The sequence below is a fragment of the Lonchura striata genome, chromosome 3, assembly GCF_046129695.1.
Source record: "Lonchura striata isolate bLonStr1 chromosome 3, bLonStr1.mat, whole genome shotgun sequence".
NCBI lineage: Eukaryota > Metazoa > Chordata > Aves > Passeriformes > Estrildidae > Lonchura > Lonchura striata.
The window spans coordinates 14,031,393-14,059,171 of NC_134605.1; the positions used below are offsets into that span (position 1 = coordinate 14,031,393).

Below are 27,779 nucleotides of genomic sequence, written 5' to 3' on the forward strand. Positions count from 1 at the left end.
CCTGGAAATTGTTATTATCATAGCATGCTACTTGGAAGTACCCAAAAAAACATTTTGCATTCTTTTGGAAATAATTTTTGTTATTGGACAGTAGGTGTGGCATATTAGTTCTTAATGGCTATGCTGTAGCTATTTCTTTGTTTTGTGACCTTCTTTAGAAAAATAATGATGAGGTAGTGTGGGAGGATCACCTGGATAATCCCTTAGAGGCCACATGTATATCCATGCTATCCAGCAGGAATTAAAAGTAGACCTGTTCCCTGTAAGTGGTCTTTTTTTTTCTTACCTGCAAAATTGCTCAGATTCATGCTTTAGATACCAATATGTTATTTACATGACTTGTAATGCATACAAACTGTTCTTTGGATTTCTTAGCCTATCTGAAAGTAACAGCAAATATCAAATTGATGTTAGACATTCTAAGTCATCTGAACATTGCAACAGACGTGGTGTAAGTAAAGCTAATTAATTCAGCTTTGGGAAATGCTTCCTCACTCAAATTGAAAGTGTAACCATGCATAGTCTAGCTCACAAAGTTGATTAAACTGCCTTACTACAGCTTTAGGGGATTAAATATCACGACTAAGTACAGTGAAACGTGGCAAGAAGCCTCATGCAGATGAGCAGATTGGCCAACTGCTAACCTAAGAAAGCTCTTCATTCACAGTCTGAATAAAGCTTTCAGATGGTTAGACTTACTGTTTTTCTTTGTATGAAATCTGGCAGTGATTAGATTTACTCTCTCTCCCCCAAAGTCTATATTTATAATTGTTACTGCTGTAGCATTTAACTACCAAATGTGCATTTGAAGTTTTTGCCACAATCATCTAAGCTTAAAGAGACTTAGCAGAGCCACCTTTCCTTTATGTGTGTGGTAAGCTTACTGCCCTTCAGCATTCCCAGCTTTTTATCTGTAGGTTTGAAATTATGTTGTTGATACCTGCAATGTACATATTTTTTAAGATGAGTATTGAAGAAAAAGGTGTACAGGAAAGGAAGACAGTTTGGAAAGTTTTCTGAAAGTGAGACTTTCTTTGAACATGAAATTCTGATCTCATACTGATCTAATACAAATTTAAAAGTATTTTAACAAACAGTGAAATGGCTGTAACTCCACAAATGTTGGTGGTGGTGATTTGAAGGCTGGCATAAGCCAGATGCAGCTAAGCTGAGGTATGATTTCAAGCAATTAAGGTAGGAAGTTAATGCACTGTATATTTGGGCACTCTGCTGTTTTCATCCAGAATCGGTCTGTGCTGCTGTTGAAAGGAGTCTTGTGTTTCCCCATTATGTCTTCCCAGTCTCCCATTTCTGCTTTTTTCTCTTTCTCTTTTTCTTTATTTTTTGTTTTCTTTGTAGCAGGCCAAGCAATTGGAATTGACTGGGATTAAGAGACAGCTAGGTGAATAAAAAACTAATTGCACGGGCTGAGTCAGAGCATGGTGGTTAAGTGTTCACACGGTGTGTGGAGTCTCGTGGGAATCTCCATGGGGACCTGTCTTTAGCAGGACATGTGGAGCAGGCAATGTGGTGCACTCTTACCGTGTTTGCAGGTGACACAAGAATGAAGGGGTGACCAGATGATGGCTTGAGGGAGGGGCTGGTGTTCAGGGATTCCTAGAAAGCAGGAGGAGTGCTATGTCAAGAACATGAAGATGTTCAAATGCCAAGTCTTGCACCTGGGAGGGAAGAGCTCCTGGGAGGAGCACAAGCTGAGAACAGGGGGGCTTGGGGGGGCAGCTCTTCAGGAAGGGCCCTGAGGCTGCCCACAAACAACTCCCTGACAAGGAAGGGAGTTGGTCAAGAGCATCCTGGGCTGTATGGCCAGGCACATAGCCAGTAGATCAAGGCAAGAGATTATCCTCCCTGATTATTCAGAACCCATTGCATTACATGGAATTATATTGCATCCAGTTTTTAGGTTCCTGATAAAAGGAAAGATGCTGATAAATTGGAATGCATTCAGCAAAAAACCATCATGATGGGAACTTGCCTTTCTAGGAGAGTCAGCTGGAATTACCTTTCTCAATATGGAGAACAGGTGGACTCCCAGTGCCTATGGAGGTTATAAACCAGAAGATGGAATTGAACTCTCAGCAGTGACTAAATTGAAATGAAAGTGATTCAGATTATATAGATGTAGAAGTTTTTCTCCATTACTGGGGGATGGAGAGGTTATGTGTTTGTCTTCAGAGATTTTCAGTTACTGAGTACCAGGGACTTGACCTCACAGTGGAGCCTATTTTGAAGTATAATTTTTGCAAGGGACCTCCTGAGGCCTCTTCCATCCTGAATTACTCTGTTTCCATTGTTTTTGGTTGAATTTCCAGATTCCAACTCTAGCTGGAAAGAATACTGTCAGCATTTTGGTGGCAATAGAGGGAGAACTTTCTTCTTTCTTTTAATACTGAAGATTTACTTCTTCTCTCTGAAGATAGTCTTCAATGTTTAAACTAATCTCTCCTACTCTGTTGCAGTACACAAGGGGAACACATGGGGGGTTATTTTGATTTAGTTAAGGGAGAGTAGTATGTCCAAGGAATTGACCTTGTTTTGCTAGCTGATGATTAACTATACAGTTGTTGGAGCTGCACTTAAACCTTTAAATGTCTTTCAGGACTTAAAAAAAAAAATTTAAAATAATTTTTTATTAAATAGGAGTATTGTATTTCTAGAGACTTTTCCTCAGTTTATTTTCATTTTAGTTGCAGAAGCAAGCAATTCTTCATAGCAAGCTTGACTCATCACATAAAACAGAGATACTGTATACTAAGTTTAGGTGGCACAGACAGTTTTGTCTTCTTCTCAGGCTCTCTAACACCACCATTTTCTAATGGCAAATCCCACAAATTAAATGGAAGAGGGAAAAAAGAATGTGCATCATATTTAAAAGTGGTGATGCATATCTAAAATGAGTGAGGGTTACAGTTTCTTTCCAGTATCCATTGCTTAACTGAGTCAGTCAAGTCTCATATCAGATGGGAAAGTTGCAGTGCTGTCCCTGAAAGTATCACCAGATCCCTCTGATTTTCAGGGTCACAGTAATTATTTACCACTGATGATTAGAGAGCCTACATATAATAAATAGCCCACAAGTTTTAAAAGCTCACTGGTGATGTCTGCTTTTTCTCACTAGCGTTTTTTCTTTAAATAATGAAATATTTATTGTAAACTGGGAAAAGTGCTACAAAACAGCATTATCTTAAATTTTGCCCAAGGCCTAAAGGAGTGTGTAATTTTCAAAATGTGATTATATGTATATATGAGGTACTCGTCTTTGGAGTCATACCTATTAATTTTAAATTGACTTTTTTGTCCCTTTTGTCATGGAACAATGAGGTCTCTGTATGTCATCACCATATTGCTACATAAGAATATTTGCTCACTCTGAGCTATTGCTTTTCTTCCCTTCCTGAGTGCTGAAATGTGCTTAGCTTGGTGCTACTTTATGAGTTCCTGTAGGTACCTTCTGTTTCACTCCTTTTGGTAGAAATAATCTCTCCTTGAATGGCAAATGAAATTCACATGTGCTGTAAATCAAGTCAAAGATGTGAGGAAATCTTTAAAAGTTCTGCAAGATTGTTACCACTTTCCTTTTAATGGGTATTAAGGCTAGATAATTGCAAAAACCTGCTTCAAAAGCAGCTCACTGGAGGTTTCTTCAGATGCAGAATTCTTTGTGTTGCCATCAGGCAAGCTTAGCTTCCTCCCTTCTTTTTGCTATCCAGTTTCCTTCCCTAGTACAGCTTTGTATGATTGCTGGGACAAATTATTACTTGTTTGACTAAATCCTACTGTTAACATTGGTTTTATATTTTATTGCTGAAGCAGGAAATGGTAACATTTTCCCAATGGTAAGTTGTATTGAGTGGATGGAACTGTTCTGTGTCTGGCAATGGTTTGTTCTACTTATTGCCCATCCTGTGTAAAACATCTACTTTATTTCTAAAAATACAACAGAAAAATTTACCTTGTTTCATGTTTACAGTGTTTTAAGAGGTAGGTCTAAGAGACATTTGGTTTCAGCTTCTGGCTCTTGGATCAACATTTTCATGTCTTATGTAAGATGAGTGAAATAAATTTGTTTAAAGATGGTGGGTTTTCTTCTTAATTTTTTAAATTTAAGTTCTTAATTGAGGAAGATATTGAGATAAGCATAGATGTCTAAAGCCATTTTAAACTCTGGAATATCATCTCTGGCTTCCTGGAACAATTTTAAAATAGCCAATATTGTTCAGTGTTTTGTGCCTTATCTGCAGTCAGATGTTTTTTATATGTTGACAAAACTTCTGTTTGGATGCCTAAATTACTTAGGAAAGAAGCCCTAAACCCAAGGTAGCTAGAAGAAATACTAGTGTTTGAATCTGACAATCAAAATGAGGCTTGTAGTGGTCACTTACTGTAATAAACAGTTGTAGAAATTAATTGCTGGAAACATTGGTATGGTATAACCCCAACTAGCAAAAACCACCACACAGCTGTTGGCTCACTACCCCAGGTGGGATGGGGGAGTGAATTGGAATTAACAAACAAAGCAAAGCAAGGAATTAATTCACTGCTTCCCATGGGCAGGCAGGTGTTCATCCATCCGCAGGACAGCCAGGGTCTGTTACACACCACAGTGACTTGGGAAGGCAAAACATCATCACTGCAAATGTCCCCACTTCCCTCTTCTGTCCTCCAGCTTTATCTGCTGATCATGATGCCATGTGGTATCACTTGGGGTCAGCTGTCCTGGTTGTGTCCCCTCCCAGCTCCTTGTGCCCCCCCAGCCTCCTTGTTGATGGGCTGTTATGAGGAGCAGCAATGGCCTTGGCTTGGCAAGCTGTGCTCAGCAATAACAAAAACATCCCTGTGTTATCAGCACTGTTCCCAGCACAAATCCAAAACACAGCACAAAGATAAACCTTTTAACATGAATTTCTATTTTTTAATTAACTATTTGCCTAATTAAAAAATGCTTCACCTTGACATAGATTTCTTTTAAGATTTATTTATTGTCAGTATTATAGATGCTAAAATAATTCTGAATCGAGTTATAGTTTGACTTGAATCTGTACACATACCCAGTGAGGCTGTGTATTCTCAGGTGAGATGGGTGAAATTCTTGTTTTCATTTTTGTTTTCTTTTGTTTTCTTACTCTCTTTCTCCTCAAAACATGCCAAAACAGGGAAGGGGATGGGGGTGTCTACAGCAATACCTGAAGTGGAATTTGGCTTAAGAAGTTGGTTATATCAGGGTATGTTGTTACATCACTTTTGTGAAAAGAGCTATTAGAAGAGGAATGAACTACACACAGGCATAATTTAAAAAAGTAGTAGTGTTGCATTTGGGGAGAGAACTCTGGTTGCTATGAGGATGCAGGCAGGCTTCAATTTGAAATAGTCTTTGTAGGTTGGTTGTAAAAATGGTTATTATTAGTAGAGCGGGTGAGGTCCTCTGTGGTAGGTAGTTACATGAAATACTATCTCATGCTGAGGTTCTGTTGTTGACTTTCTGAGAAACATTTTGTAAACTACACTTGGTTCTGCAGATAATGGATAATTTACCAGGTAGAAAGTTGCCAAATCTTAAAGAAGTTTTTAAAGGGTCTGTATTTTTGCATCCATTGTTCAGAGAGACTTTTTGCCCTTTTTGGGAAGCTAGAGGAAGTAGAGATTCAAGTTCCACATTTCCCAAAAATTCTAGAAGAAGAATTAGAAGTTCAAGATCCCAGGATAGCTCTTTTGGAGAGCCTGGCATTGTGTGACATGTTAGCAAGCACTGGGAACATTGCCCTTCAATTCTATAGAAGACTCTAGTCTGCTTTTATTTCTTCCCATCTTGCTTGAAATAGAAACAACTTCAAATCTTATTTAAATATGCAAATTCACTGCATTTGTTGTCAGTATTGAAGAAGGTGGAAGACACTAGACTTTTTCAGTTTTCTTAGACTGATTTTGCAGTCTTGGACTTCAATTATGCTTAGTAAATTTCAGTTCATAGAAAGTCTGCTTTTTCCAGGACTTCTGTAAAAGTTTTAGTAGTAGTAATATTGGCAAAAGAAAGTCAAACCCAAGACTGGTCACTAAGCAAAAGAAAAAAGCAGAGGAATGAAGATGAAAAAAGAATGAGTAATGTTGACAGGATTGTTCTTAAATTGTGTGAAAGACATCAATGCGTAGTACAGAGAAGAAGAGCATAATTTTTTTAAAGGGTTGAAGTAGAAGTTTATAATTCAAAATACTTAACATTCTGTCAAGTTACATAAACTGTAGTCTTGTTAAACTCATCTTTTCTTTGAAATACTAAAGGAGGTTGCTAAGGGGTGGGGGGATGTCAAATGAAATGGCTGCAATGATGTTATGCAACACAGTTAATTTCGACCTACGCTCTGCTTCTCTGCAGAAGAAGTTGAAGAAGAGTCTGAAACTACAATTGAGGTTGATTTGACTGATAAACAGAAACATCAGTTGAAGCACAGAGAGCTTTTCCTTTCTCGCCAGTATGAGTCCCTACCAGCAACGCATATCAGGTAAGGAGGAGTAAGTGCAATTTATCTGTGTGTTCTGCTGGGTGGATTGCCTGCCAGTAGCCCAGCTATTGGACTGCTTCAGCCTTGCAAAAGGGTGTCACTGATCTTAGCTGAGCTGGGCCAGGATGTCCCATGAACTGCTTTGGAAGCACCTTTGGTTTTTTCCTTCTGTTACTTGGTGTTTGAACTTTAGAAGGGACAAGAGTCTCAGAGCTCTTGCTTGCCAATTGATAGCCAATTGATTATCAGTTGATAATTTGGTGGAAAGTCAGTCTGTTACCACTTTGGAAGAGCTCATTTTTTCTTAGTTATTCTGCTGGCCAAAGGAAGCTTGACCACTTTGTCTGGCCTGCAAAACAGCAGATGGGTTTGGAAAGGAGGCCGTGACTCATTGGTCAGATCTGCAGTTTAGGGCTGCATGCATGTAAAATTAAAATTACCCCAACTTCACTAAATGTGAGGAATTCATGACTGAGTTTGGCTAAATGTTCCATAAGCATTTCAAATATTGTTTTAAATTGCCTTTAATGCTAATGTAGGAAGAAACTTGATAAAGCTCAAAAAGTGTTTGTTGACTTCTTTCTGTAAGTGACGTAGGTGCTCATGTCATCTTCTACTTAGCAATCAGGAAAACTTTTTTTTGTGTTGGAATGACGGGACGATGAATCTAGAAATGGAAAAGAAGTAGCACAGTGATGGGGGAAAGTCTAATTTAGTGTGAAACAATGCATTCTTACATTGCATTCTTAAGCAGCTTTCATTTTCTTATTGTATCTAGCTGTCCCCAGCTATTTCAGACCATAAGTGTCTAGAAGCTGCCAAATAAAAGGAGAAGCACATTGTATGTGTATATTTATTTTCTCTCTTATTGGCCAATGACAATCTTGGAATATTCTGTGTTGGAAGGGACCCCACAAACATCACTGAGTCCAGCTCCTGGCCCTGCACAGCACCTTCTCCAAGAATCACACCATGTGCCCAAGAGCATTTTCCAAACACTTCTTGAACTCTGTCAGGCTTGGTGCTGTGAGCACTTCCCTGGGGAGCCTGTCTCAGTTCCCAGCCACCTTCTGGGTAAAAAACCTTTGTCTAATATCCAATTTAAACCTCTCTTGCCACAATTCAGGCCATTCCTTTGTGTTCTGTCACTGAGCACCATGAAGACGAGAGGTTACTTATCTCTCTTGCTGACAACAGAAAAACTGGAAATTGGAAATATTGTATTAATTTCTTGTGTTTTATTCAGCTACTTGTTCTGACTTTGAGAAAGTCATTTAACTGTCAATTTTCTGCTGCTCCAACTATAGCATGGAGATAATAATCCTGTGCAGTTTCTTTTACTTTGACATTTAGATATTGAAATAAGGTATTCTCCTTGCAGAGGGAAGATTACATAGAAGAAGTATTGTAAATGTCTTCTCACCTCACAATTCTCACCTCAGCAAATACAATAGAGGTTCTCCAATACATAGTTCACAAAGAAGGCAGAAAAACACGTGAATTCATAGTACATGCCACACAGCACAGCAGGCAAAAGCAGAGTGATGACTTGCATCTACTTTTCAGAACAGATGAATGTTGTAGGACTGTGCTGTCATGTGTTACTAAGACCTTTAGCAGACAAATTCTGGAACAAGCTTGATGTTTCAACATTTTAAAACTCTGTTTTAAAAAGAAACAAGAAGGCAAATACACTATAAGGTATTCTTAACTTAGGTCTTTAACTTACTAGTATTCACATTCTGTGATTTTCAGTAGTTTTCTTAAGTTTTATTAATTAGCTTGTCCTCTAAAGAGGATAGAAATTTTGAGAAGGTGGCAGTCCTCTAGCTTTCTTCCATTAGTACTCCAGAATACTCAAGGATGCAGATATCACAGCTTCTCTGGGTGTCTGTTTTGGTGTTTGATGTCTGTTGTGGTGATTTTTTTTTCCCCTGTCATCTATTTGGGATTTTACTTATTGGAACTTTGTCTACTACCTTGTGCCCTATCACTGCAAGGAGCCTGGTGCCATCTTAGCTATCTATCTTTTCATTAGCTAATTGAACAAAGCAGTAGAATTTCTCCCTTTAGTTGTCATACCTTAAAAGTGAACAAATCCAGTTTAATATCATCTGAAGACATATTGGAAGTGTATTTTTTGCCTGTGTCAGTAATTGGGGGATACCCCCAGTAACCAGCTGCCTGCTGGACTTTGTGTCACTCACCACAGCCTTTCCAGTCTGGTGGTTTTTTTCCAAGCTCATTGTCTACTTGTCTGGTCTGTGTCTGTATGTTTCCAATCTGCTTGAAGGACACTGGAGCACTTCAGGCCTTGCTGAAGTCAGGTTCAATGATGTTCTCTGCTGTCACTGGTCTGCCAAATCAGTTGCCTCCATATAGAAAGGTAGGGGATATTTGTGCAATAAAAGCCAGGGTAGCTCTATGATGTGGACCTTTGCTCTAAGCACCTGCAGTTTTAGCCCTTAGGAAAAACTGGATTTACAGGAGTAAATGGTACAATGGTATAGAGTGGAGACTGGAGGTTGGAAATCAGCTCTCTCCAGAGTAAGAACAAAAACTCAACTCCTCTGGAAGGAAGAGGAGAAAGTTCAAGTTGATTTTAAGAGGATGGAGGAGGTTTTTGACAACTACAGATCTTGACCTTTTCCTGACGTCCTCAGCCAAGAAAAGTATCTAACTGCCTTTTTTGTTGAAATTGAAGGAGTAAAAAAAATTTGCCTAGCATGGTTTTATTAGGTTTTGCTTATAACGTTTTACTGCTTTTGTTTTATCTTTCTTATTTTTTTTAATTTTACCCTTTTTAAGTTTTTCAAACTGAATGGTAGAGGAAATTACACCTCTTTCCCTCCAAAAGACCCCTATCACTAAGGTTACTTTTGTTCTAGTTGACAATTCCAAATACAATGATGTCTCATTTATACACTGTTGCTGTTACTTCTTAGTTGAAGCTCCAGAGTAATACCACGCAGTAATTTTAGTAGGTTAGATTTCTTTAATGTGCATGTCTAATTCTGGAGCTTTTTGGTCTGCAACTCTAGGTTTTGAATAATTCTGATGTAATCTGTTTGCTCTTGTATTACTGAAATACAGTTTCATTCCTCATTCTGATAATTTTGGTTTTTTATATATGCATTATATGTAACTGTTTCGATATGTAACTTGTTTTGTTTGAAATGCTGGGATTTTTTTAGACTTCATCTTGTCTACCCTTTAAATTAGATGTCACTATGCCGTTTCAGTAGTTTTAGGGAGCAGCAACAGTTTTGGCATAAAAACCATAAAAATCTGGAGAGCCAGATTTAGAAAATAATTACCAGTGGGTAGTGTAGTAATTAAATGTGGCAATGGTGCCTTGTGGACAGAGTTCTTGCAGTGGGATGTGTTTCAGAAGGTGGAATTACCTAGCTTGTGCTGGAGTCCTGATGTGTGGCACAGAACAAGCTCATGTATTGGTCTGGGGATCAAAGACAAGGCTTGTTACCTTCCTACCTACTTGCCAAGTTACAAATAAAATTGTTGCCTCCCCTGTCTGCTCAAATGTGTGCAGTCAGTAAAACCCCTCCAGTGGATTATCTCCTTCCTTCCTAATCCCAGCATGATGCAGATGCATTTTGCCAGGCTCTGTAATCCCACATGTCCTTGTCACAGTTGTCCTGCCCGCTGGGCTCCCTGAGCCACTCTCCTTCATTAATGTCACCCAGGGTTGGTGCAGGCTCCTGTGAGTGGTGTCACCCCAGAGAGGGGCTGAGTTGAGCCAGTGCTGCTTACTTGGGCACTCAGAGGTTTGAGCATTACCAAATGCAGCATTTTGGAAAGGCATGAAATGTTGCGGGGGGAAGAATGGTGGAAGGTGTCAGAAGGTTGAAATTATCTGCCAGTGTTGCAAAATTCACCATAAAACTTAGCATGTGGTAAAAGTGGGTTCTTGTATAAAAATCTGCAAATGGTTATCTTGTTGTAGATGCATTGGGTTATTTAACTTCTGATTTGGGCTTTAGCTTTATTTTTCATTCTTAAGCTCTCAAGTGTTAATAGGTATTAAACATACTTAGATTGATGTAAAAGATGCATTAGTGTCTAAGTTCATTTGTAATTGCTCTAAAGTTAAATGTTTCTTACAAATTGTGTAGAAGAATTTATTTATATATCAAGGTTAATTTTACCATTTCAATATCTTTGCTTATTTCTTGTTTGCTTATTTGGTGTTCCAGTCTTGAGGTTGGGGGGGTTTTATGTAAGATGATGATGATGATTATGTTTTAAGTGTTTGGAAAGTATACATAAGCTGAGCATTCGCAGATATCGTAATAAAAGCAGGTGTGAATCTTTTGGGCTGCTTTATACAGCAATAAAAACTTCCACCCCCTTCAGGGAAAAAAAAAAGGAAAATGATATTCCTTTTCTTGAATTTCATTTTACATATGTAGGATATCTGTATGTTATACAGATATTTGTCATGATGCAGTTTGTTTAAATAACTGTAGTAAATTTGCACCCTAATCTTTAATGCAGAGTGTTTATTCAATCTGCAGTTGGATAAACTAAGTTATGTTTTTTAGAGGATTCTATTTGTTGCTTGACATAAACAGCAAATTCAGGTTTTCTATGCACCTATGGAAGAAAAACTTTGAGCATTGATTCTGAAATATTCTTACACATACCCTTTATTTTAAAAACTGACAAACAAAAGGCAAAACCAAGAAAAGAACCCTCAAAACTATCTTAAGGTCATAATGGCTTACTTTATTACTTCTGTTCCAGCACACAAAGGACTTCACAAGCCTTTTAAAAATTGTGATTTCATGAGATAGTTTTATTAAAAGCTGATTAATATGACTGGGGAGAATGTGAGTAATTTTGCAGAATGCCTGTGCATATGTGACGTTAAAAAGCATCCAAAGAGTCAGATAATGAGAAGAGTTCTTCAGTTTTTATTAAGCAATTTGTATCCTCTGCATATTTTAACATATAAATGTATAAAAAGGTGTATTTAAACTTTTAAAGTATCAGCCTATAAGGATCTCATTCTCTTTTGACTTTATTCTGATCATTAATGGAATTCAGAAGACAGCATTTTTTTTTCTGTTTGGTGTTTTGTTCATTTTTAATTGTTTTTGATGATGGTGTTTTTTTGGTGGTTGTAATTTTAGTTTTTAAATGGTACCCTTGGTTTTAGGTAGACTAAAGAAACTTTGGTACCACTTTGTCGACAGAAGAAAAAGTATCTTAAGAATGTTCAGTTTGCAGGAGCATGTCATGCTTACAAACTGTAACTGTGTGGTGCTCTTTAGATGTGTTATAAATGACTCAGTTGTTTGAACTATATTAGTGAGTCCTGATGAGATCATGAAGAAGGAAGAACAGCAAAAAAGTTGTGTGATAAAGCTAAGGTGGAGAGAATTTTTTTCTGAATGTGGGATTCCTTCACTCAAAACAATGAATGGTCTGAAGCTCAAGGCAGATACAGCAGGTCATTTTATGTTTTACTTCTCAAGATTTCTCAATCTTTAGAATTTAGTGACATTACCTCGGGATTTCCAGTTTTGGCATTTCTGGCAAACTAGAAGTTTCTGCATACAAAGTATGTGAGTATGTGTACAAATTTTAGCTACTTTTTTAAAGCTTACTATGATCCTTATAAGCCTTATTATTTTCTGGTGTAAATCAGACTGGATAAGGAGTGAATTTTTTTTGCATAGGCATGTGCTTACTTAATCATCTCGATTGCTAAGCAAGGTCTTCTTCCCTTCTGGACCGAGTTTATTTGGAGCAAAGGAATTTTTGAAGCGTGTCTAACTTTTTTTTTTTTTCCTTTTCCAATAGAATTCAAGTTTTTCTTACTTGAATTAAAATGGAAATTCAATTCAGGACAGAATCTTACTTTTGTGTGTGGTCAATAGCCAGTACTTGTAACAGTGTTAGAAAAGGTGTATTTATCAGTGGAAAACTGTCACTTAAATATCTGAAAATCAGTACACATTTCCCTGTAGTGACATAATTACAAAGTAGGAGACTTTCATAGGGTACAAAACTTTTAGTTTTGGTTAGCGTGATGTGTGTTGCTTCTGAGCTGGGCAGCTTGTAATAGACTTGATGATCTTAAAGGTGTTTTGCAACCTAAATGGTTTAATGAATGCATGGAAAATCATTCATAACCAGCTTCCTGTGGTTTTGTTCAGTTCATGTGCATCACTGCTGCTGTGCTACAAGGCAGCAATTCATTTACATTTTAGCTTGAATTAATCCCTAGAGAAAAAAATATCAGTGATTTGAGTTTGCAACAATGCAGTTTCCAGTTTACAGAAAATACATCTACAGTTATGCTTGTTTTGAGATATCAATATATATATAGTTTTATTGTGGCCACATTGAGAAAACATTTACTTTTTAATTATTTTTAAATACATGTCAGGCACAATTGCTTCAGGAGACTGTTTGTAAATCTAACCAATTTAGAGTAGAAAAAATTAGCACTCCAGCTCTAATTAAAATTAAAACTCTGAAGTTTTTGACTAAGAGCAGTATCAAAATTCTGGGCCATCCCAGAATATATCCATCATATATGAATATATGGTCTATGTACATGTTTAGATGCCACACATTTACTAGTTCGTTTAGATGTGCAGAAATTAGTTTGCTGTGCATTCTGTGTTTGATTTTATTTGATCAAGTGTGTGCTATCAGATAATACCAAGTTTATTGATTTATCTTTTGGCCACAGATACACAATCTTGTACTCTTTAGAAGGTTGTTATTATTTTGTCAGAGGCACAGATCCTAGTAGTAGTCACCTATCAAATATTTTTTGTTTGTTGCTTGGGTTTTTCTTCCTCATGTTTGAGATGGTTCTGTAAATAAACAGAGACAAACTTGAGCCAATTAATTATGAATCAATACAATGCAGATTTTTTTGGGTCAATTCTTGATATTGAGTGAATATTTTAAAAGGCAGATTGTAGTTATGGATCTATTATAGGTTTAAATCACTATGATGATTTTTTTGGTTTCTTTTTTTTTTAGTGTTATGCAATAATTCCCCAGTTAATCACTTTGCAGTATTGAGAACTTGAAATTTGCTATAAAGACATTGGTATGTGTTTGTCAGCATCATTCTGTGCCCCTTAAATTGTGCTTCAAAGTAAAATACACAAGTACTTTTAGTACTGGCTTGCTGTGACTGGGAATCCATTTCATATAATTAGTAGAAGCTCTTTGAAATCTGAAGTTCCCACTCTGTGGTTTGGTGGTCATCACTGCAGTGTAGGCTGCTTGTAAGGGATCAAGACTTGGCTCAAAGTGGGTGTTTGGTTAGAAATCTTCAAAACACTTTTTCATTTAAGGTCAGGGACAAAGGTGGTGTTATTTCAGGTAGCTCTCTCTTCCTTTTACTCAATATCTGTATCTTTTCCCCCTACTTTTCTCCCTTTATACTGGATGTGTGAAAGATTGCTCTGGAGTTCTACTCCTGCACCTGCTCCTTTTTATCCCTCTTCATTATGGACTTTTATTTGAGTTTAATCTCTGTCATTGAAGTAACAGCATATGTTAAAATCAAATCAGATTTTTCTCACAAGCATAATATTTCCTAATATTCTTTCCTGTTATTTTATTCTCAGACTGTCTAGCTAGTGACTCATGCTTCTGTGTTCCAAATGTGTGCTAAGACACTAACATTTCTTGATGCAGATCATCAAGATACAATTGGTATATATCTGTACAAAATTATCCAATGCAATTCTGTTGTTTTCAGAAGGGCAATTGATAATTGTTATTTCCAAGTCTCTGGGGTCATGCCTGCACATGTATTTTTCTTTCTTCAGCTTGTATCTGAATTATCAGTACATATAAAGGTTCATTGACTTGGTGGGAATCCAGAGCAATGAGTTCTGAGGGTTCTTGCACTGCATCATTCTCACCCAGGCTACATCTGTTTTCCAATAGGAGATTTTGTTCATGTGGTACTGAACCAATGAAGGTGCTTTTTGCAATCTTATAATTCATACTAGTTAAAAGGCAGCAGACATTTTATTTCTTGTAATTTCTTTCTGTATTTTTTTTTCTTCATACCTCCTTTTCCAAGAAATCCTTATTTAAAAAAAATTGTATCTCATGGGCTGTCTTACTCATCTGGTGAGAATGTGAAGAAATAGCCTGCAAGAACAGCAGAACCAGAATCATAGAGACTTCCAGTGGTACAAAAGTTAGGGCTGAAATGAGCAGGCACTGTAAAATATGAGGCAGCTGTGTTGATTTTGATTAATTTTGACAGCTTTAAAATATAAGTGTTTGCATCAGCTTTTTAAAATTTTCATAATGATTTTAATCTATAGTTTTGATTACTTTAAGAAAAAGCTCGTTAAAGTGCAATTGCCTAGAGAGTGCAAACAAGAAGGCATTTCATGCTGTCTTCTGGGCAATTTGGTGTTTTAGTCTAGGTTGTTTAACCAGATTATTGAAATATTTTGATAACATTGTCTGGTATAATAACCTTGGTACAATTTTTTTTCATGCTACTTAAACTCTTGAGCTGGTGGTTATCATCATCTTTTGCCTTCATTGTAACAGATTAGTAAGGGCAGTCTTGTCCTTGCCTCATCTAGATACTGATTGTTGTCACATTCTTGTCTGAAGTAAGTTCCCACGTTTTTCATTCCTCTGTTGGGTCTCACTGAAACATGGCACATTTTTATCTTAGTTTCCAAGATCTTTTAGGTTTTAGCTCAGCTTGCTCTCTGTGAAATCTGTCCTTCAGGACTGGGTGGTAACTGGCATCTCATGTTGAGTGTTGATTTTCATGAGCTCCCTATGGAGTTGTCCAAGATAGTCTGACCTATGAGTCTCACAAAGCTGTCACCTATTTTTTAGAATTTAATTCTCTTTTTCTTTACTCCACAGTAAACAGCCTCCCACCCATCCCAGGAAAAATAGTTCTGTAAAACAAGGGTGGGGGGGATGGGATGGGGAGCAAATCCTTATGTTCCCTGCAGTGAGGCATCTATCTACCTTGATAACTAGGATGGGATGGGGAGCAAATCCTTATGTTCCCTGCAGTGAGGCATCTATCTACCTTGATAACTAGTGTTTCTTACCATTTTCTTTTAATCCTCATTATTGTCTCTGTGGTTTGAGGTTTTGGCTGTAGATGGTTAGAGTTTTGGTTTTGGGACTTTATGGTCCTAGGTTTCTGCTAGGGCTGTTGAAGAAATCCTTTCCTACAAAACCATTAAGGCAATTTAGAACTAAAGTTTTGGGTTTTTTTCTGGAAAGAGTGCGAGTCTCATTTTTGTATTGTAACAGAAGGGCTTGCCTGAGGTATGGAAGTAGGCTGAAGGCGTGGAAAAATGGCTTGTCAGGCATCCCTTAGCTGATTGGGTGTAAATGATCAGGAATTGTCAACTCACTGGTGAAGTCACCTGGAACATACAAAATAAATATACAAGCAGACAAAAGCTTCTAACAAATGAGAGTGAAGGAAGGTGTAGCATGTGAAAAGAGCTTTCACATGTTAATGCTTTAAAGAAAAATGTTATGAGTTGTGGCTCTGATTACTATGACAGGAGAAGAAATTGAATCCTAAGAGGTTTATATGATAGAAGCTGGCAATACCATGAGCAAATATTTATAGGCGAGTTTTGTTGTCTCCTTTTACTGCAAGACCTCTAAATTACTTTTTGTTGCTGTCTGATTTAATTATATAATAAGTTTTGTTGACACTGTTGTCAGCTCAATGGAACAACTCTTTATTTGTGACCAGTTTAAATATGAAGTACATCTAGGAGCAGAAAGGATTCTGAAAGCACAACTTAATCTCATCAAAATTAGGTTGTAATGAAGACATAAAAGCTGACTTACTTTTTGGTTACTGTTATTTCTGCACTGTTGAGGTTGCTTAAACTTTCCCTCAACATTACTACAAGATAAATTTTGCCTAATTATGTAGGAAGAAAAAAAAGGAAGTTTCTGAATATTTTTAATTTGAGAAAAAGGTCAAAATCAGATGTGTCATCTTAACATTGAGACTTTCTGATGCTATTAACTAATAATTCACCTTGATGATGCCAGTTAAGTCAAGAATGCTGCTTGTTGGAGGAATACAGCTTGAATCAGAGAATCAGAGTTACTACATAAGAGGAAGAAGTTTTCATATATAGAAAAATAGACAACAATTCATTTATTTTTATTTTTTATTTATTTATGTAATTTTTTTAAAACTGGGCAATTATTTGTAATTTTTTCCTGAGTTCAATTTAATGATGCATTTCAGGCAGGAGACTCCAACGGAACAATGAACCTGTGGCATTGTATGCCACTAATCTAAATAATACTCTAAATGTAAATACAGTAGGATTTCTGAAAGAAGAGAGTATAATTTTATTTTGGTATGTAACTGATTTTATACTCTGCTAAATGCAGCATACTCTTATTTTTTTTTTTTTTTTGTAGGTAGCTAGCTCCCCCTTTCTTTTTTCTCTTTGGAGCAATTAGACTTTATGCTGTTGTATTGATTTTTTAGTTGATATAGCTCTATCTTTCCCAATCATCTTAAATAATTTTAAAGCATTAAGGAATAAAGCTCCAGAACATTGTAAGGAGGAAAATATTATTTTTAAATCCAGAGAAGCTATGGGTTCTCAGATACATCCCTTAAAAAACAAACTTCCAAGTCACATTGTAATGTGATTTAAATTACATTCACTTTTTCTCTAGGGCTTTTGATTATTAGTATTGAAGAACGGGTGAAAAGTACAGTGGCTGTTGGAGAATATTAAGAGGCATGTTACTGCAAATTGATATTCACTCAAGTTATTACCTTTGCATCCATGATTGAGGGGTGCTCAGTGTTCATGCTACAGTGAACTAGATGCCTGGCTCAGTCCAGCAGAACATTTGCAACTATACAGAGAAGCTTTTCCTCTGATGGGAAAGAAAGAGAGGAGGAGTTAAAGGTTCTAAATCACTTTTATTAAGTATTGTAGGTTTCTAGATTACAAAAACTGTAGTATAGAGAATCAAAAGTAGAAAGACTTCTGTAATTTACCTGTTTTCAAAGTTTTGTTTGTTGAGTTTTGTTGTTTTTTTTATTTTTATCTTAATGTCTACTTTAGGTCTACTGCTGTCTCCATTAAGACACAATGACAAGAGGTCATATATACATACAAAATGTTACCTCTGTGTGACTCCAGCCATTAGATGGTTAAAGTGCTGTACAAAGATATCTAGCATCAAATAGAAACTCACTCACTTAGAAGACATGCTGCAGGGACTAATCTTGTATCTTAATGAAATAAAATGAATTTTTTAGCGGACCAGCAATAAAAGATGAGGTTGATCTATAAAATACTTTTGCAATCATGATGGCAGTGGAGCAATGAATTCCTCTGTGGTAATTGAAGTTAAATAAGGGTAGGCTGTAGTGGAGAGAGTGGGCACACTTGAATTATAGGAATAGAACCAGACTGGAAAGATAAACTCCTGGTTAGCCTTTTACACTAAAAAAACCCCCAAAACAGTAAAACAAAAATAAAGTTGGAAAACTGACTTCATGCTACAACACAATTAATTTTTAGAAGTGAATGCTCTGGAATTATCAAGGCCAAAAGCTTAAAGAAAACCTTCAAAGAAAGGCATGATGGGGTATGTATCTAGAAGGCTTCCTACTTCTCTGCTGCAGGAGGATTTTCTGCTGCGGTTGTGTATTGGGGTCAGATTTTCCTTCCCCCTCTTCCTGTTTTTCTTTGGTAGTGTGGCTCTCCTGACAGGTATGAATAGCACATCAGCTGGGTATGATCAGCCATTAGCAACTGGCTTCTAATGCCTCTGGTTAAGCTTAGAGTCAGCACGGCCTGACAAAATGGATATTTTTACAACACCCATTTATCTTAAAATCAAGAAGGTCTCTGCAAACGTGTTCTTTCTCTATTTGTGTTCTGGTCTATGCCATGAGGGAAGATAGAGATGGGTGTTCAGGGCATATTTCCTGGAGTTGGATGTATAAGGCCACAGGAACCTCCTGGCAAATGCCAGCTAAACTGAGTACAACTTTGGTGCATGAAATACAAGGTGCTGTATGTAAGGGGTAATAAATATATCTTCATATATATATACAAACATAAATATAGAAAATGGTAGTTAAGTTGTAAATTATAACATAAAAACCTAAGTTGCTAGCAAGGTGATTCAGCACACTTAACATTTTTAATCCACATCCATGAGTGTTTCTTTAAAATACCATTTGTTAAAAATAATTCTACAGGTTATTTGCAGAGGAGATGGAGACATTTAGGCAAGGCAATGCTGGGGGAGATGGGATGAGAAGGGGAGGAGGGTGGTGGGATCCAAGTCCCATTGCATTGACTACTTATGTTTCACATGGGCAGGTCTGTACCACTACTGGGCAACAAGAACCTCCATGGAAATGTGGTCATTAGCATTTTAATGTGGGCATAGAAGAAACGAATAGATCCATGATTCATTATTAAAAATACTTCCATTCAAAAGAGAAAAATGCTTTGTTTTTACAGCCTTAAAAGTAAAGCTTTATATTCTTTCCAGTTTAGGTTGTTTTCAAATTATACACTGAACTTGCTGCAGATAAGTCACTTGGAGGTGATGCTTCTTTAATCCAGGCCTTTTTATTAATTGTGTGCATATTTATTGTTTGCCATTGTACCTCTTCTCTTGTTTTATCTTTCCATTACTGAAATTATTTCCCAGTTTGATGGAACTCCAATGGATTTGAATGCTCGGATCTGTACAGCCATTTGTTTTGTTGCTTTTATGTTAAGTTTGGTATTAATAAAGTATAGCAATGTTGATTTTTATATATTTTAATGCTTTTATACTTTTAGTGTAGAAGTTTAAAGTATATCTAGATTGTTCTCTTGCAAGTAACTCTTGAATTTTGAATTTTTTGCAAAGTAACTATTCTTGCCTATGTTTGTGTAGGGGAAAATGCAGCGTTGCACTTCTGAATGAGACAGAATCTGTGCTGTCATATCTGGAGAAAGAGGTAATTGTGACTTCTATTCAAGTAAATATTGGGAAAGGTTTATTTTTCTTTCTGTAATTTTAACAAATGGGTAAACAATATTCTGAAAATCATATCTTGGATGATAGGTTAGAAAACTTACGTTGTTCACAACACTGATTTGAGCAATATTATTGGATAAAAATTTAATTGACACGCTTAAATGATAGGTTTATTATGAATCTGTATTTAGAAAGGAATTAATTATAAGTAATTAATATGGCATCTTACAGATGAAAATATAGAGATGTTTCCTGTAGCAGATAGTGAAGGGAGAATTCTCATTATGCTTTTTTTTCGTCCTTATTTTTTCCTCTTTCTTCATTTATTGTGTGGAAAGTATCTTCTAATCTTCCTCTGGAAGATACTTTGGATGCTTAACTTTACCAGAGAAGAAGAGAATTTCCCAAGAATTTGAAAGATTGTAAAATGCCTTTAAAATAAACATATTTTTCTTTGGAATGTCTTAATATAACATCAGGAAGGCCGTGTTTTCTAACTGAAATTAGCATGTCTTTATTTTTAAATTTCTACACCAAACCACTGATAATCAGTAAAAAGCTTTTTGAAAACAGGACTTGGCCTATACTTATGTGAATCTACCACATTTGCCAATACTGTTTTAGTGCCCGAGAAGTTTTTACACAGACAGTGGTAATTTTTTTTTTTTTTTTTTGAGATTAATTTATAATGAAAAGTCAGTATGGTTGAGATGCTTATGAGTGCAAACTTGTTAAATTCAGTAAGCAGTTAACATTAATTCTCTTCAAATCCATTGATATATTTGTGTGTGCAAATCTTTTAATTATTACTCTGTTCTGAAGTAAGTTCTAACAATGAGAGAGGTCTTAATTAGCCCTTTAAATGCACTCATGAAACATCTGTATTATGTAAAATAAATATTTATGTACCAAATCTGTGTTCTGTAAAGTATGCAAATTTCCAAATGGAACATGTTACAAGTTTGCAAACCTAATTTTAAAAATTATTATTATGCTGTTGCAAATATGTCTCTTTTTTTTAGGATACTTTTTTTTATTCATTGGTGTATGATCCATCATTGAAAACACTTCTAGCAGACAAGGGAGAAATCAGAGTGGGTCCTAGATATCAAGCAGATGTGCCAGACATGCTTGTGGAAGGTAAATACTTGATCTTTGATTAGTGAAAAAAAAGTCCTTGTATTGCATTATTGCTCATGCTGACTTTCTGATGTATATATATATATATATATATATATATATATATATATATATATATATATATATAGAGGCATATAAAGTAAGATGGTAGGTCTGAGAAAATTTATGAACACCAGTAGAAATAATGGAAAAAGAAAGGGTACTTGAATAACGGTTGAAAATATGTTCATTTCCAGTCTGTACATAGGCATTTGCTATTTGTTTATTTAATTATATGGTCTGCTTAGTTATTTTAATATACGCTTCATTGAGAAAAGATGATAAAGACCAACCCATTTGCAAAATATCAGCACTGTAGTAAAATGAGTGAAAAAGATATTTCTTCTTTCCGTTTTAAAGCAAAAAATGCATAGAGAATTCAGGTCTTTGCGTCTCCTTATTTCAAAATATTGTCTTTCTTTAAAGCATCTTATATGTTTTGTAGCAGGTTGAAAAAACTCTTTGTAGCCTTGGCATAGCTTTAAAATCACTGATATTTTTAAAATTTTATTTTACTTATTTATAACCTAGCACAATTACTTACACCTCAGTCTTTTACTACATAGAACTATTATTTTAAGCAAAATTTCAAGTAAAATAATTATTTAATGTTTGGATCATATTTAAGAAGCATGAGTAACTGTGTCTTGTTATGTTTACAACTATTTACTAATTAAATTTAAAAAAAGTTTCTTTGTAAGTATCTAGATTTAGATACTGTTTTCAAGAGTCATGGTATTTATTCATTAAAAAGAAAGGATTATGTGAGAAGAACATCACTTGCAGTAAATCCAAGAAGTTCTGAATGCCCCAAATATATATATTTGTAACCTTAAATATTGTATTTTCTATTAATCATGATCTACATTTTTTTTGCTGCTATACTTTTACTTGAATGACCCATTATTTCCAATTTCTACAGACCTTATTTAATAAATGTATAAAACAAGAATAATTTGATTTCTGGCAAGTGGCAGATTATTTTACAATGACTGCTGTTTAATAGATCACCTGCCTTATTATTCTGACTTTTCTTTTAATAACCAGAAATAACCTGAAGTGACTTCCACTATAGAAAGTCACTTCAGGTTTGTTTATAAAATGTACGGGCTTGTTTCAGAACATGTTTATGAATAGATCATGATCCACTGCTATTCTTGCTGTAAAATGTACCTGCCATATGGAAAAAACACCTGTAGATGTGCATATGCTCAGGAGGAAACCTTGCCACAGGGCTAATGTGAAAATGGCTTTCTCAATGTGTGTGTGAGAGGCAACTGGGAAGTATTGATCTGATTCCCAAGTACCTGGTTGAACTTAGGGTTTTTGGGACAAGCTAGGGTTGGCTGCCAGGCAGGAAGTCTCATTCTACTGAATTCTTCTTATTAAATTACTAAAGACAGCCTAATTATGAAATAGTGAATACCACATATAAAGGAGATTTTTTCCTGTTCAAATTTTACTTATTTGTTTTTTTCTAAAGTTAAAATCCATATGAATTTAAGCTAAAGTTACGAAGTTCTTCTGAAGCTTAATGTTTTTAGTCCTTGGTTGAGTTAAAATGAGTAGAAAATCTCTCTCATACATAATGAAGGTTGGAATTCACTGTGTGTTACTGTCTTCTTTTCCTCATGCCCCACTAACCCCCAAAATGCAATAAGTGGTGCAGTCTTCTTGCTGCCTTTAGTAGGAAATAATAATCCATCAGAGCTGAGAAGCATCAAGCTGCCCACAAACCAAGGATCTGTTGGTACATAGAGCACTTGAGAGGTTTGGCTGGATTAATCTGCATTTATTTCAAATCACTGGTGGAAAAAAGAGTTTGGTTTGGGAGGATAAAAATATCTGAATTATGGTAATTTGGACTGCCTTTTTTTTTTTCCTAAATATTTCCATAGCCCTCTGACCTCCAAGGAAAAACAAAAGATGATTCAGCTGTAGTTGTGTCTTTATGTAAGCTGATAGCCTGGAAGTTAATCCATTCCCTGTCAAGCCTTTTCTTTCATAAAAACAAATCCAAGCAATGTTTAAAATCAATAGATTAGAAAAGTTATATTTGGACACTATGGGATTCTGTGAAGATTTTTTTGTCTTTATGTACATTTTTCAGCCTGTAATGATAAAAGTGACTAGTGATCTGTTTCTCCAAATTGTTATGCTCTAATGTGTAACACTTTAAAAATGTAGACCCATCACCTGAAATTAAAAGAGAGAATTTAGGCAACATCTTGTCAGTTTGGAAAAATCAGATTTTATATCATCTAGTAATGGTATTATTAGATGACAAAAATAAATTATTAGATGATAAAATAAAAAGCATTCCTGAATTTCACACATAAAACTTGTTCTGTAATCTAAATGAAGAATAACTTTTTGAAGGTGTCTGGTAGGCATATTTTATATTTACAGAAAATCCCAAAGCAAACAAACAAAACTATAAACAAATCAAGGATTCACACAACATCAGCTGTTTTATTTTCAAAGTTACTGGCATATAAATCCAATTCAAATGACCAAAGACAGTTTAGATTAGCTTTCAGAAGGCCAGTCACAACATGGCTGAAAAGAAAAAGAAGTTCTACAAACGTGAAATTAGTTCATTGTAAATATAGTGATGAATTCTAGTAGATTAAAAATCCAAATTCCTTGAGCTTTCTCCATACGCTGATAATGTATGCTTTATCTGAATAGACTATGGTGTTTTTGTTTTGATTTTGTGTGTGGGTGTGTGTGTGTGTATTGGGCAACTGTGTGTGGTTTTTGTAGGAATAGATTTTTTTCCTGACACTGATGCTGCCATTTTTGCATCCTTGAGTAAAAAGTACTGCAAACCCAGGTAATTAGGTCAAACTTTGGATAATGCAGCATACCTGCTTTTCCCTGCTCTTTAATTTTTGAAACAAAAAGAACATCTACTTTCAAAAACCTTAAACTTTAAAGGGTTTATTACAATCAAGATGCATGGTAAAGTCTTCCAGATTCAACTGTTTTCTGTTTTTCCACTTTAGGATACGTTGAAACATAAATCCTTTACACAGTTGCTGTAAACAAATGTAAACAAATTTTATATTTGGTTGAAAATACATAAGCCTTGTAAATCCATGCCACTTTTGTTTGTAATGGTGTAGCTAAATCACTTGGATCACACATTTAGTGAAGACTGTAACTTTGGAGAAAGACCAGAGCAGATTTCAATCCACAGTCTATTCTGGCTTTTGTTGTCACCATTTTTGGGAGTAAAAGTTGTCAGATTTGAATGATCTTATGGTTGTGTGAAATCTTTCACCCCCCCCAGTGCCAAGTGTTACAGTCTGTCTATACTCTAGTTTGAGGATTTTTAGAGGTTTTTTTTATTTGCTTTAAATATACAGGAGGAGAGGAGATTGTTGTACAGCATTGACTCAAATTCTGGCAAGCAGGATAAGGAAGAATGTCCTTTCTCTGTTTTAACAACACATTCTCCAGTGGCTTACTCTGTGGATGTGGCAGCTTGTTTTCACATCTGCTTCCAGTGTGGGGTAACATTCTTCTCCTCTGTACAAAGCAAGAATAAAAAGGTTTATCTATGAGAATCTAGAGCATGAATTTGGGCAAGAAGTATCTTGTTTCTGTGGAGCATCCCTACTCCTTAATACAGGAGCAAGGTATCTGGTTCTCTCAATGTGATGGCCAGAAGCTGCTGTGTGGTGCACTCACCTACAGTAGTTGATCAATAACTTATAAAATCTGTGACTCTTAACTTCAATGAACAAAGCTAAAAGCCCTTAACAAGCAAGAACAAAACCCTCCACAGTGTTGGTTTAGGCTAATCATTATAATTATTGTTACTTGGTTACAAGGCATACTTTTAGAAATTGTTCTGAATATGATCAAATTGTTGTCACCTTTAACTAGCAGATTTTTAGTTATGTTTTGTGTACAGGGAGATCACACCCAGGCAGGCTAGTTTAGATTCTTGGTAGACTTTTATATAACATTGATTCTTACTTGTCTCACAGCTTTAAAATCCAAATGTTTTTTAAAATTCTGGCATTTCAACCAATGTCTCATGCAGTGGAATAACTGATGCAGTGACAGGTTGCTTTACATGGTTGGCTAAAAAAGCAGAGAGTGAGAGAGAAGTGATAGCATGGCATTGGGGATATAGTTTATGAAGTAGGATAATGCTTAAGAATGGGAGAAATGGAAAATTTTTTTGCTCTGTAGGAGTTCATCTAATGTATTGTTTTTCCTGTCACATGCCTATGCTGCTCTCTCTATTTCATGCATGCCATCATAGGCCTAACTGCAGCTGTCATGCAATTTAAATGCATTTGCACTAAATTTAAATGTGTGACAGCTTAGCTAAACAATTACAAGTGCAGTCACATTTCAAACAGGAAAGCCAATTGTTTACAGTAATCTCATTGGCCAAATCAGTATTTCTTAAGTAATGCTTACTTTCATTCATTCATGGTGTTGTGAATCAAGTGGAAAGACTGCAACCAAGTCAAAAAAAGGTCTTCTGTCTGTCAAATCTCTATTAAAACTTCCAAAGCAAAGGGTATTTTCTAAACAAACTTTATAAAAATTTGTCATGAACTGCATTCTGGCCACGATATGTAAGTCTAGTGAAACTGTCTGCAGTAATTCTCTGGCAAAAAATATCCCAAACAATTGTATTTTTGAGAAAATTATTGTAATTTAAAATAACAGCTTTCTATCATTTGTTTTTAAAAGTAATTTATCAAAACAAATTTTCTGATGTTGCATTTGATTTTATGTACCAGCATTTGGTAGAACAGTGTGATGCTAGGCAATCTAAGATATTTAAGTGTTGAAATCAGGATTTTCAAAAAACCAGCCCACAGGTGTAGGAAGGACCTTGCTGTGAATCAGACCATCAGCTGTTTATCCCTGCAGGAGATCTTGTCATTTGGGATCTCTTAATTTTCTTAAAAATTGTTTAAGGCCTATTAGAAATCCAATAGGTTGTCACCTTGAGTTTTCTCATAAACCTCTGTGATCCTTTTTCAGTACTTCAGGATTTTTCTTTATAAAAAGCCTGTTGACCACTGTGTCTTGGTTGCAATTTTGATTAATTTGGCTAGCATAGCTGTGAACCTTGCCTATACTTAGTTGCTCACATTTTTATTTTAGCTCACATTCCCTCTTCACACCCTAGGTGTAACAGAACTTGGTTTGAGCCCATGTATCTTGATTAGTAGCTGTTGTATTCCTGAGATCCTGTAGAAATCTGGAGAGAATTCTTGTCCAAACTCAAGTAGCTTGTTAGTGTTCATAGAAAACAATATAATTGTTTTATAACCTCTCCAATAGGTGTATTATTTTAAGGTGAAGTTTTTGATTTTTTGTGATGTACATGAACCTTTCCACTTCTGTCCAGTCATCACAAATGCAGAAAACTGATTTCTCTTCCCAAAATTTATTTGATTTTCTTTTATTTGCTTCCTTTTTAAATAGATAACATTGTCAATGTCTTGTACTCTTTGGTACTTTATAGACCTTTTGACTCTATTGAACGTCTGAGAAGACTTTAGTCCTTTTAATGCCCTAAATTAAATGTAGGGCATTAAATTCAGGCAATGTTGCAGCAAATAGGATAAAAGAAAAATGACATGAAAAGAATTAACCCCACATCTAGTAATGTGCCTCAATGACAAGGACAGCTTTCTCCCTCTATAATGTGAAATGTCTCTACTTTTTTTCTAGCTGGAGGGAAAATTACAATGTATGAAAGTACCCTTGCTCATATTTTTCATAAATATATGAAATTTATTTGGGAATGAAGGGGCTGGGAGGGGCAGCTCTGTGGGAGAGCCCTGTGGTGCTGGCAGGCAGTGAGGGGATGTCAGCCAGCAGTGGGGTCTTGTGTTCCCCTGGGCAGCATCCCCAGCAGCCGTGTGCACACCATTGTCTGAGCAGGGGAAGTGTTTATTTTTAAAAGTTTTTTTTGTAATAGTATGAGGTTTTTTTATAATAGTGTTTAGTTAACTAAACAGATTATTTAACAAATTTTTTTTTTAAATTTTGAGTTTGGTTATATTTTTTGTAATTGTACGTCAATCCACAACTAATTTTGGATTTTTTTTTTTTTTTTTTTTGTTAAGGTTGGGATTAAATGTGTTTGGTCTTAGATGTTTATTAGTTTTTATTTATATTATATTCTTAGAAATTGTGAGTTCTGTACTATTTTATTAATAAATTATATAATGGAGTTGTATTTCTCTTTTTATAAGGTTTTTTAGGGATAAAGTATTTAATTAAGAAATGATACTTAAATTATTTTTAACTTGGTAACTACCTATTTGTGACTTATAATGTGGATTTTTTATTTCATTATACAATACTACTTAAACTCATTCTCAAGAGGATGAAGAAGGATTGGCTTCTGCTTTAAAGCTTCTATCTTCTTTTATATATATTACTATATCTTAAAACTTTAAAAAAGTTTTTTACTATGTGATATTGCACACTTCTATTCAAACTACGCACTCATAATCTGTTTTATCATTCCGTTTTTGGAAGCTTTCAGGTTAAATGTGGTATTTTGTTGGGGCTCAGTGTCTGTTAATACAGAAAGTTGAAAATTAAAAAAACCTGCATTTCTAGCAGACAGGGAAGTGTCTGCTGGAAGTGCAGCTCCTTTGGAGTGCGCAGCAGGTCAGGCAGAGCCGGGCGGCCCCGGGCACAGTGGAGCCGTGGCGCAGAGGGACACGGGATGATGGATGCAGGATGGGTTAGCCTTGATTTGGGAAATGAGCGTTCAGCCTCCGTGCTAGGTTTGTGGAAGGAGACAAGCGGCAAGGCGTTGGCAAGAAGTGTGACGTGGAACGGTGCTGCTCCAAGGTTTCTCCGAGCTGGCTGCTGCTCCCGAGTGCCCAGCGCGGGCTGCTTGCCAGCCCCTGTTCAACAGCCTGGAGGGGCGAGCTGGCACTCCCATGCTAATGGTCCCCTGCCAGCTGCTGCCCTCTTCCCTGCCCTGCTGCTTATCTCTTGCAGCTGGGCTCCAAAGGAGACCTTAGGGAATTCTTTATGGGATCTGACACAATG

The 27,779-nt window shown here is 36.0% G+C and overlaps 1 protein-coding gene across 4 annotated transcripts in view; it reads left to right on the plus strand.

Annotated features, from left to right (window-relative positions):
• The window catches only part of MTA3 (metastasis associated 1 family member 3), a 136,447-nt gene that overhangs the window by 16,168 nt on the left and 92,500 nt on the right, over nt 1–27,779 (plus strand). For all 4 annotated transcript variants that reach the window (XM_031504262.2, XM_021546389.3, XM_021546388.2 and 1 more), the window contains 3 exons: nt 6,389–6,515; nt 19,464–19,527; nt 20,570–20,687. In XM_031504262.2, coding sequence (XP_031360122.1) covers nt 6,389–6,515; nt 19,464–19,527; nt 20,570–20,687 — 309 coding nt within the window. The remainder of the gene's footprint in view (nt 1–6,388; nt 6,516–19,463; nt 19,528–20,569; nt 20,688–27,779) is intronic.